The sequence below is a fragment of the Rosa rugosa genome, chromosome 1 (genome assembly GCF_958449725.1).
Source record: "Rosa rugosa chromosome 1, drRosRugo1.1, whole genome shotgun sequence".
NCBI classification, from domain to species: domain Eukaryota; kingdom Viridiplantae; phylum Streptophyta; class Magnoliopsida; order Rosales; family Rosaceae; genus Rosa; species Rosa rugosa.
Window position 1 is genome coordinate 53,027,680 of NC_084820.1, and position 11,539 is coordinate 53,039,218.

At 44.4% G+C, this 11,539-nt stretch overlaps 1 protein-coding gene across 1 annotated transcript; it reads left to right on the top strand.

Annotated features, from left to right (window-relative positions):
* The first annotated feature begins 9,765 nt into the window (after positions 1 to 9,765).
* On the top strand, positions 9,766 to 10,451 carry LOC133740923 (cell wall / vacuolar inhibitor of fructosidase 1-like). Its single transcript, XM_062168858.1, has one exon. The coding sequence runs from the start codon at positions 9,809 to 9,811 to the stop codon at positions 10,313 to 10,315; it is 507 nt and encodes a 168-aa protein (XP_062024842.1). The 5' UTR covers positions 9,766 to 9,808; the 3' UTR covers positions 10,316 to 10,451.
* The last annotated feature ends 1,088 nt before the right edge of the window (positions 10,452 to 11,539 follow it).

Sequence of the window (11,539 nt, forward strand, 5' to 3'; positions counted from 1 at the left end):
GGCGGTAATGCAGAGGAAGAGGCGGCAGAACGACGCCGATAAGGAGGACGAGGTTGCTGACGCGACAACCATCGGGGCCCGCCAACAGAAGAAGGCAAAGCAGGCTCCGCCCAAGGTGACTGTGGCCGCCAGCAGGGAGGTACAAATGAGCGATCTGGACTCGTTTGCTGCGTACGCCGAATTCGTGACCGACCCCGAGCGGGAGTTTCTTTCACCTTTGTGAGCGACTGGGGTTTGGCGGACTTGAGGGGATTGTGCGCTCGACTGCCATTGATCAGTCGCGATTCATTTCAGCCTTCAGGCACCTGTCTGTTGGGCTGCATGAGCTGTTCCTAGCGGCGTCGAGCCAGCCCCGGGCTGAGCGGCAGCTTAGGGAAGAGATCAAGGGTCTCGAGAGAGATTTGTAAGAGGCCAAAGACAAGTTGGTGGACGTTCAGCAGCGTTTGACCAAGGCGGAGTGCGTCGCGATGGACGCCCGTGGTAAGCTGAGCGTCGCCGTTGATCGGGACCTCGAGCGGAATGATCATGTATTCAGGTTGGAGCAAGACATATCTTTGTTGAAGGATCAACTAGCGGCCAAGGCCAAGAAGGTTGAGATTCTTCAACGGGATTCTGCCGCCAAATCCTCAGAGGTGCAGCGGTTGGAGGGCGAGCTTGCCCAACGGGCAGAGGAGAGGAGCCGTACTGAGGCCGCCGTCGTGGAGGCGTTCAAGCAGTCTCCGGACTACAAGCAGGCGATGATGGAGGCGGCCAAGGCTGGCGCCACCGCCAACCTGGAACTGTTGAACCAGAAGGGCGCTATTGACTAGGTCAAGGCGTCCCAGTCTGTTGGGCCGTCAGGGCAGAGGGAAACTCCTGCGAGCGGTGCGGTTCCCACCCAAGCTGAGGGTGTCCGCTCAGGAAGTGGTGAGAGCGGTGATCGTCCGACAGATGTCGGTTTGCAGACGCCTCCCCCAACTCAATCAGAAGTCTCCCGTGCAAACTTTATGGCGGCCCACACCCGCGCGGATGGCACCATGGTGACGCCAAGCCCTACTGATCACGGGTCTGACCAAACAAGCCGCCTGGTCGATCAACCGCCGGTGGATGGTAAAGAAGTTGCTGCTGCGCCCAACAATCCCTGAAGATCATTCGAGCCCTTGTGTAATTCTTTTCTTTTTGTAATGCCGCTAAGGCCTTTTGTATCTTGACGGTATTCTTTGGGCGGGGAGTCCCGACCCTAGATAATGAAGCGTAGTTTCTTTGAAATTTTCAGTGGGTCTGTTTACAATGATTGCGTTTCTTGCATGTTGACATACCGCTAGAGTGTTGACTTAGGCTTTTGTCGATCAATCGAAACATTAAAGCAATTAAAATTGTTCAAAGTGCACTATGTAGCGGACGTGGTCCGCTGAACATTGTTGGCGTTGCCAGTTGACTTGTGCTGGACTTGGTGAAAATGGTTTGAATAATTCCTCATTTCATTGATATCTGAGATATCAGCGTTTACAAAAGCGGGGTTGTACCCGTTGGGTAGCTTCCCTTAGCTAAATATATAGCAAAAATTTAGCTAAGTCAAGATGCTCTTGGGTAGCGGCATGACTATTTGTAATAATACCGAAGGTGTTTGGTATTCCAAGGGTGGGTCGTTGTGACGCCATCCTTGTCCATTAAGTAGAAGGTGTCGGGGCTAACTACTTCCACGATTTTGTATGGTCCTTCCCAAGTTGGGCAGAGTGTCGTTGGCGGTGGAATGACTTCCTTCATTACCCAGTCCCCCAGTTGGAGGTTCCGAGCTTTTACTCTAGCATTGTAGAAACGTGATACCCGCTGCTTGTTTTGCAAGTTGTGCAAATGGGCCTTGTGTCGTTTCTCCTCGAGGAGGTCTTTGTCGAGGCTGATGCCCTCGCCGTTGGTCTCGGGGCAGTAACCCTCGAACCTAGCGGTAGGCTGGGTGACCTCAATGGGTAGGACGGCCTCAGTACCGTACATCATACAGAATGGCATTTCACCAGTGGCGGAAGTTGGGGTAGTCCTGATGGCCCACAGAACTTCCGGGAGTTTTTCCGCCCATAAACCCTTGGCGTCGTTGAGTTTCTTTTTCAGCAGCTTCTTGATTATCTTGTTTGCTGCTTCGACTTGGCCGTTGGTTTGGGGGTGAGCGACGGATGCAAAGTTCATCGTGGTGCCCAGGTTACTGGTGAAAGATATGAGTTCTTTGTTGTTAAACTGCGTCCCATTGTCTGTGATGATGGTGTGGGGGACGCCATAGTGGCAGTATATGTTCTTCCAGAGGAAGTGGGTTACCTTGGCGGTAGTTATTGCTGTCAGCGGCTCTGCCTCTATCCACTTGCTATTGTAGTCGGTGGCGACAATGATGTACTTGAATTGGCCCTTCGGAGTTAGGAATTTACCAACCAAGTCCAGGCCCCACATGGAGTGGATCCATGGGCCAATTATAATTGACAGGGGTTCCGCCAGGGCATGGGGGAGGTCAGCGTATTGTTGACATTTGTGGCAAGACCAGGAGATTTTCCTGGCGTCGTCGCTGAGCGTGGGCCAGAAATAGCCATGTCACATTGTGTGGTTGGCTAAAGATCTGGCGCACGAGTGGTTTCCACATTCTCCAGCGTGTATCATTGCTAGCATTACCTTTCCTTCCTCTGGGGTCAAGCAACGGAGGTTGGGGTGGGTGAACCCCTGGCGGTAGAGTTTGCCATTCTGGATATTATAGCGGGTTGCTCTCCGCTTAAGCTGCCTTGCCTCGACCCTGTCGGTGGGCAGTGTACCATTGCACTTGTATTCGATGATTTCATCCATCCAGCTGGGGTTGACCTCAATGTTGAAAACTTCCGCCAGGGTTTTTGTGATGCTTGGCTTGTCAAGGCGCTCCACCCTTGTGTCCGCTGGACATTGGTGTGGTTGAGCGGTTGCTAGTCTCGCTAGTGAATCAGCCTTGGCATTCTTTTCCCTGGGGATCTGTGTGATGCTGTGAAACTTGAATTTTTTTAGGAGTGTCTTGACATACCCCAAGTACGCCGCCAACTGCTGGTCCTTGGCCTAGAAACTGTCATTGACTTGGTTAACGACTAACTGGGAATCGCTGAATATGTTGACATTATCAGCGCCCGAGTCGATGGCGAGGAGTAAGCCGTCAATGAGTGCTTCATACTCCGCCATGTTGTCTGAGGCTTTGAAATTGAACTTCAACGCGTATTCTACGTTTAGTCCCCCTGGTCCACGTGGAGGTTCCAGTCTGACTGCTGCTGGGGGGCTGGTTCCTCAACAGTTATCATTTCTGTGTTGGCCTCTTGTGCGCCCTGGTTGGGTTCAACTTGCCGTTCGGTGAGCTCAGCGATGAAGTCTGCCACCGCCTGGCCCTTCATGGCAGGTGGATTACCTTCAGTTCTATCCCTGGCTGCCAAGCGGTTGGTGTTTGGCTGTGATTCCGTCTCCTGCTCCATCATTAGGCGGGGCAGAGGAGGCGGGCCCATTATTTCTGGTGGGTTCAGCGGTACCTGCATTTGTATGATTGGTATGGGTACCATGCCGCCTGTATTGGGTCGACTGCGTCTGGTGCTCCGCGATTGCTCGCTCTGTGCTGTGTTAGCGTTTGCCTCCAGGGCCTTTTTTAATTCGTCAAACCTTGACATCAGCGTGGCCACCTGCTTTTGGGCCTCGGCCTTCTCCCTGCGCTCCTGCTTGCGCTCCCTATTTGCCTTGTGGAGGTCCGCCAGTTCCAGCTCATACATAGCGGCAAGGTCCTGCACCGGTGGGCGTCTACCACTCGGCTAAGCCTCCGCTGTTGTTGGAGTTGGCGGGACCTGGAGAGTAATCTGGGGTTCCATGCCGGGGTTGACCGACCTGCTGAATAGTGCACGGTTAACATTAACCGCTGGGTTAACGTTAATCGTTGGGTTGGTGGATTGATCGGCCTGCTCTTCAGCGTTTGCCCCGCTACCGTTAGTCATGGTGGATGTGGTGGGATGGCCTTTGTTCAAGGATTCCCACAGACGGCGCCAATGTTAATGCTTAAGATTTGGCGGTAGCCAAGTCTTTACTAACGCTGGTCCAAGGGGCGGACCGCTACTTGTGATATTCAGAGCTTCCGCTACCTGTCAAGTAAAATACAGAAGGCGTCAGAGGGTGACCGCGTCGGGCGGTCTTCTCTTCTCCGATGCCTAAGTTAGTCAATGTATTTATGTTGGCAAAGTAACAATAGGTAAATAGTAAATGCGTAATTAATGAGGAGAGAGGAGAAAACCTTTTATGGGTGAGGAGGGAGCTGATCTTCTCCATGTTTTCAATGTGGGACTGACATGCTTCAGTTCCCAACTTCTAGAGCTTCTGATGCTATCTTGGCGCGGCGTGTCAGCGGTGAACTGGGGGTAAGCCGGGGCTCAGGTGGTAGCCTACTTGGCTGTGTTCCCGTAGGTCACTCATTTGGCTGGTTTTGGTACCGCTGGCGGTAGCATGAGCGCGGCTCATTATAGCTAATTATGCTTGCAAATGCCTATGTAAGTACAACGACGATTATCAAGGTGCCATTGGGCAATAGGAATTGGGTCATTCCATATCCTTGAACTAATCCTGATGGCCCAGCCATCGTACTCATAGAGGAATATGTAGGCAAGATCTCCAACAATAATTGCCTATGGCGGAGAATGGTGTGTGTAGTCGTACTATCTGCAAGACATTGCAATTCTCCAGATTCCATTCTTAAAAGAAAAACTCAGAATTAAAATTGAGTCATAATGAAAAGAACTCAAAATTGTATTCATTAGCCAACGGAATTACATCATTTTCTCTTTTGACCAGAGAAAATCTAATCCAAGTACTAGCTAATGCAAAACAATGGTAATTGTTTGACTTCTTTCGGTAACTCCAAAATAAATGTGACCAGGTGAGTAGAGAGATGTCGGTAGGCTAGGGCAAGGCTCGCATAAGTACCACTAATCTCAAAACCTTCCTAGACATCACACTTACTTTGGATGTGCCTAGTTTGAAGAAAAACTAAACCATTGGCATTTACTACAAAAATCATATGGCAAGTGCCTATTACATCTCTTGAAAAAAATAAAAGACTTAAACAAAATCGCCAATCTCTTGATCTTAGCCTTTGAAGTCTTCACGCTCAGATCAAGATCGTCATCTTGATCTTCTTGCTCCATGTAATTTGCTTCCCTTGCTTCACGATACATCCTGTAAGCGTTTGCAATATTTTAATATGCATTACAAGATTTGGCCCAATGTCCGGACGCTCCATATCGAAGACAAGCATCTTTATGGTTTGGCTTCCTTGATCGAGGCGCCTTAGGGGCACGCTTGGGACGGCTATTGTCCTTGGTGGCATCACCACTATAGCTGGAGGCTCTGCCTTTCTCTCTCTTCACACATTGACCTCCACGGTTCTGTGCACGCCTATCTTGGAGGTTACCTTCCTTTCTAGTGCGAGAATATGGACCAGAACGTCCAAAATTATCCCTAGCTTTAGGGTTTCGCTCCTTGCGCCCTCCCTTAGGAGCGCGACTATAATCAGACTCCGGAATAGACTCGGTTCCCATGGTCTAGAGTTATAGTTCTTCACAAGGATGTTGTCGTGCTTTTCAGCTACATTCATGGCTCTAGTTAGCTCATGAAACCATGTGATGTGTCCTGCATTGACATCAATCCAATAGTTCTTAGCAACCATCAATGCAGAGACAGGGATGGTAGTGAGAGTCTTCTCGATCAACATCGTATCAGTGATATTCTTTCCACAGATATCAAAAACTTGATATGAAAGGCTTAAGAGTTGTAGTCAAGTACAGACTTGAAATCACAAAAGCGGAGGTTGTTCCATCTCACTTCTAAATCAGGAAGCAGGGAGTCACAAAGTTTGCCAAATCGCTCTTCGAGTTCGACCCATAGCTTTCTTGGGTCTTCTTTATTCAGGTACTCATTTTAGAGCGAGTCATTCATGTGACGTGTCATGAAAATAATGGCTTTAGCTTGATTCACTTCCAAAGTGGCAGCTTCAGCAACAGTAAGCACGTTCTAACTGAGCTCAAGGATCGTATTCAGAATTCCTTGAGACTTAAGATGCTGGCGGACATCACAAACCCACTAGTGATATCCAGCGCATGTTGTCTCCAGTGGAGCAAAGTCCAACTTGTTCATGTTACTCATCCTGAAAAACAACCAAAAAATAGGGTTAGTTTCAGAGCGAAAAATGCTACCACGAAAACAATAAAAATTTCTGAGCAGTCGCTCCTAAGAAATTTGATTCCAAGATATATTGGATTAGTTCGAAACAATAATGTGTTTGTGGTCGATCGTATCTTCTCAACAAACTCTAAGTTGGAGGTCTCAACAAATTCAAAGCTTGGAGATAGCACGAACCCCCACAGTTCGGCTTCAGTCTCCCCTATGAAGAAGAAAGGGGACGGGGGGGGGGGGGGGGGGTGGTGTATAAGAAGGGAGGTTGCAAGTCCCTGAGAAAAAGAAAAGGAATCGAAAGTACGGAAAGCGGGAACGTTTAATAAAAATTATCTTGAAATATGTCCTTGGAAAAATTGGCCGGAGAAGTCGCCGGTGGGTGGCCGGAAGCTTCTGCAAAGTCTGCTGGTGTGGTTAATCGTCTAGATCGAGGCTAATCTAGGCTGATGCGTGCGCTGGCGAGGCTAATGCTAGGCACAGGGGTGCACCGGGCCTGTCGCTGGCGAGGCTATCGGCGTGCGGGGCTGTTGCGAGAGGCTTCCGGAAGCGAGGTTAATCTGCACGGTAGGGGTTGGCGGCAACAGGCGAGGCTATCAGGGCTAGCGAGGCTAACCTGCAGGCACAGGGGTGTGCAGAGGCCAGGGCATGCGAGGCTAACGAGGTCGGCACAGGGGGGCGCGCCAAGCCAGTCGAGGCTAGGGTTTGAAGGCTACGATTTTAGGATTTCAGGGTTAGGACTTCGTGCTGATAACTTGTTTTAGGGAATCGAAATTGAGAGAGAAATAGCTGTGTCTTTCATTGATAACAGGGGCCTCTTTATATAGAGGATTACAAGCATAGAATCAGAGTCTTACAAGGAAACATAATCGTACAATGATTGGATATCTACGAAGATATCTCCAAGAATATCTGTAAGACTAAGAGCATCTTTAGCATACTCTCTATTTTTGCTCCTTATCTATTTTAGAGAGCATGTTTAGATTTTTATTTATTTAAACAGCTGCACCAGACTCCTAAGTGACTCTCTATTATAACTTTTAGCTATCTCGCTCCTAAATATAGAGAGCGAGATGAGGCTCTCTATAATTTAAAACATTTATTTTGAGTTACTTTATGTAATTTATAAATACATTTAAACTATTTAATATTCCTTTAAAAAATAATATAAATTCAAAATTAGCTAAAATATCATTCTCAAAAAAAAAAAAAAAAATTAGCTAAAATATAGAGCACTGATACAGACGTATTTATAAAGTGGCTAGCTAAAATGACTTTTTAACAACTTTAGCTAAAATTGGACTAAAAAATGGCTAGCATTGCTAAAGATGCTCTAACCCTATTACAACTCAAATAAGTAATTGGAGTTTGGGCCAAACACAATTCAGATATACTTGAACAAGAACAAATTTTTTTGGATTAACTTTTTTTTTTTTTGTGAAATTGGATTGACTTTATAATTAATAAAAAATTAGTGCAAAATAAAAATTTATTGACCATAACTAATTAATTAGCCCCATTTTTTGTTATTAAACTTTTGTTTTTGGTAAAATTAGTTTAAAGTTTATGTATTCCAATAAAGAGCCAACACCTGGTAGCCTCTTTTCTCTCTACCCACCACACTTCCACTCCACCTCTACATAGTTTTGTTTCTTCACATAGCGGGCTCCACCTAGGTACCTAATGGTTATTTGCCAGGTGAAGTGCTAAATTACACGTCATGAGTTTTTTTTTTTTTGTCGTGACTGGTAGAGGTCTAGAGGACGACCAAATGTTAGTAAATGGTCATTGTTCACCCAACAACGGTTTTGCATTTATAATAGTTGAATTCTGGAAGAGTAGAGGAACAACAAATGCTAATATATCAAATTACCATTGCCGCAGTGGTAGAACCTGAAAGTGATTCTTAGAGGAGTCGAACAAGAAAATAATTATAGAGATTTTTTTATTAATCCAAATTATATATATATATATATATATATATATATATATATATATTGCAATATTGGATGGTTCTAAAAAGTTATCAAGTAAATAATATATATTGATTAAATCTAATTAAATATATGGAGTTGACTTTGGATCTTAATTTTTTTTTTTTTTTGAAGAATATCATGTCGATATATTAATATTACTCAAGCCAGAAATGACCATTACATATCCTCCCTCTACCATCTCTGGATAGATAAAGAGTTTGTGGTAAAACCACAGCGATACATAGATTAGGTCCGATCATTTGACGGTACCCATGCTTACTTATTTAAAGCAAGCCTATAACTATGAACTAATCTCGCATAGTAATAGGCTAAAAGATTTGTAACTATGTCAAATGCTTAAGAAATGGCCATTTACTCCACTAAAAGATTTGTGTGCCCACTTACCCAATTTAAATATAAAAAAACAAGTTTGCCCTTAAATAATTAAAAAGTCATTGGAGACTTCGTCGGAATCCCGTCGCCGGACTCCGGTCATCGGTAAGCAGTCACAGGGCGGAGGTTCCCAATGAGGTCGTCGGAAAATTTTATTGCCCCCCAATAAATTTTTATTGGGGTTAATGAAGTTTATTGGGCGGGCAATAAAACAGGACGCCAGACTCAAGTCACCGGTCCGGAGGTTGTCGGAAATTCGTAAAGAGGTCGTCGGAGACTTTTACTACCCCATTGGGGGGTAATAAAGTTTATTGGGGTCAATAAAAAAATTATTGGGTATTATTGGAGGACAATAAAAAGTTTATTGGGTATTATTGAGGGGGGCAATAAAACCGGACGCCGGACTTCGATCACCAGTTGCCGAATTTCGGTGGTTGGTGGTCGGATTTCGGCTACCGGTGACCGGTGATCGGATTTATGCGGCCGTCACTGGATTCCCGCGACCGGAGTCTGGCAGAGTCTCTCTCTCTCTCTAAGTGACAAAGGGAAAGAGGGCAAAATTGTCTCAAAAATAAATAAATAATAAAAAATAACTTAATTGGGTACGTATTATGGTAAAAAAATATGTATTGTTGGGTAAGTGTGTAATCTTATAAGATGTTTTGGTAAATAGGATTAGTGTAGCTCAAATTTGGGTAAATAGACATTTTCCCTAAAATCATATAGGTAATGTAAGGAATTTCCGCCATTGCCATTGCCGGGCATCTTGCGAATAATTGACTCAAGATAATGGCAATGTTGCAATTGTAAGTCTAATTTTATATTTATTTGTATTTAATAATGAATTAACAAGAAAGCGAATGCATTGAAGATTTGGATTTGAATGACGTGTAACAATTAAGAGTTAATTGACTGATCTTTAATGTTGGAGATATGCACGGACAAAAAAGGTCATATACATACGGAAGCTGTATTATGTATTATGGTAAATATGTATTATGGTATGTTACAAGGGAAAAGAAGGAAGCTCATTTAATTGTGGTTGACTTATTAATAAAGATATATATATATATATATATATATATATATATATTGTGGTTGACTTATTAATAAATATATATATATATGTTTTCCTTAAAACATACGGTCTTGAATTAGATTAATTTTCCCTCCCTATATATATGCAGAGAGATTCATACCACGAATAAGCAAATATACAAAACATTCAGAGCCTCCACCAAAATTATCAATCCTTCGTCCTAAAAATGAAGAATTTGATGTGCTTAGCGGCAGTACTCATATTTTTCATTCAAACTGCAATTTTGCCAACCGAAGCAAATATCATTGCCCAAACATGTTCAAAAACACCAAACCCTCCGGTGTGTCTCTCGTCTCTCAAATCCCACCCTCGGAGCGCCCAAGCAGATATATATGGCTTAGCTGTCATAATGATCGATGTGGTAAAGGCAAAGTCCACAACGACTCTGAACCAAATCAACCAATTGCTTAAGCAAAGCCCAGGAGATAAAGCCTTGAGAGATTGTGCTGACAATTACAAAGGAGTTGTAGAAATTGATATCCCAGAGGCCTATCAGGCAATCAAGGCGGGGAGAGCTATGTTTGCATTGCAAAGCATGAATGACGCTGTGATTGAGGCCAATGAATGCGAACGCAACTTTGCACGCAGCAAATCTCATCCTCTGACAAAATTGAATAAAGATGCGGCAGATGTTGCTAGTGTGGCTGCAGCAATTATTGATGCATTTCCTTGATTCATAAGTACTTGTTGCTGTTGCATGTTGTTTAATTTTTAACCATACTACCTTGACATCAATAAAATTGGTTTAATAACGGAAATATTTGTTCTCTTTTATAGGATTGTCTTCTTGATTGCTTGCCCATCTGAAATTATTTTTTAAGGGCTAATTTAATTTTGTCTTTGAAACTTTTACACTTTAAATCAATGTGTCTTTGCATTTCTGATTTCATCACACCTTAAATTGAATTTTACTTTTTTTTTTTTAATTTCTAATTGAGATATGTTGGAAGTTAAAGTTGAAATCTTTTAATCATTTGTAGTTTATGAATTATGTTTTTCGATATGCTGTTTTGGTTGGAATCTCAGTAGAGAAACAATTGGTTAGTGTAATGACCAACTTCTCTACCTTCTTTATACATATTACAAAAGCCGGTTTTCTAACCGGACGTGCATCAGGGACGTAGCCAGGAATGACAGAAGGGTTGGGCTAATTTTATACATACAAAATTTTTGCGAAGAACTCTTTTTTTTTTTGAGGTTTGGAACCCAGTGGGAGGCTCATCCTCACGCCTTTGTTATTCAAAACATACAATGGGGGGGGGGGGGGGGGGGGACATAAAACCAAAACCCCGTAAATTAAAACTTACAAGCATAAATCTATCTGAATCGTACCCTCCGAGGCCCACTAACTTCAAATTCAGTAATCACTGAATCATTATCAATACTATCGGCAAAGTCTTTTTCAATTATCGGAATGAGAGATCCATTCCCAATTATCAACCTTAATCATTGTAACAGCAACAACCCGATACAGAGATCCATTCCCAATTATCAACCCATCATCATTCATCAACAACCCATTACCCATCAGCAATGACAATCAATTTATTCAATTATCAAACATTCAACAAAAATACGTCCCTGCCCACTACAGCAATGACAATCAATCAACCAAAAATTCAATACCTGGTAACCTGGGATCTGGATTGAAGCCTTGAAACTGCGGAAGTCGCAGACTTGCAGTGGAGCTGTGGTCTGTGGAGGTGGCTCGGTGGCGGAGGAGGTGGCTCAGGCGTGGAGCGGTGGAGGTGGCTCGGCGGACTGCCGGGACTTGCTAATCGAACCTGGAAGGCTGGAACTCTGGAAGGCGGAAGCAAAATGGGGACAGCGGCACAGTGCCACAGGGGGAGAAGGGGAGCGTCTGAGACTCCGAGAGTCGACCTACATCAGTATATTT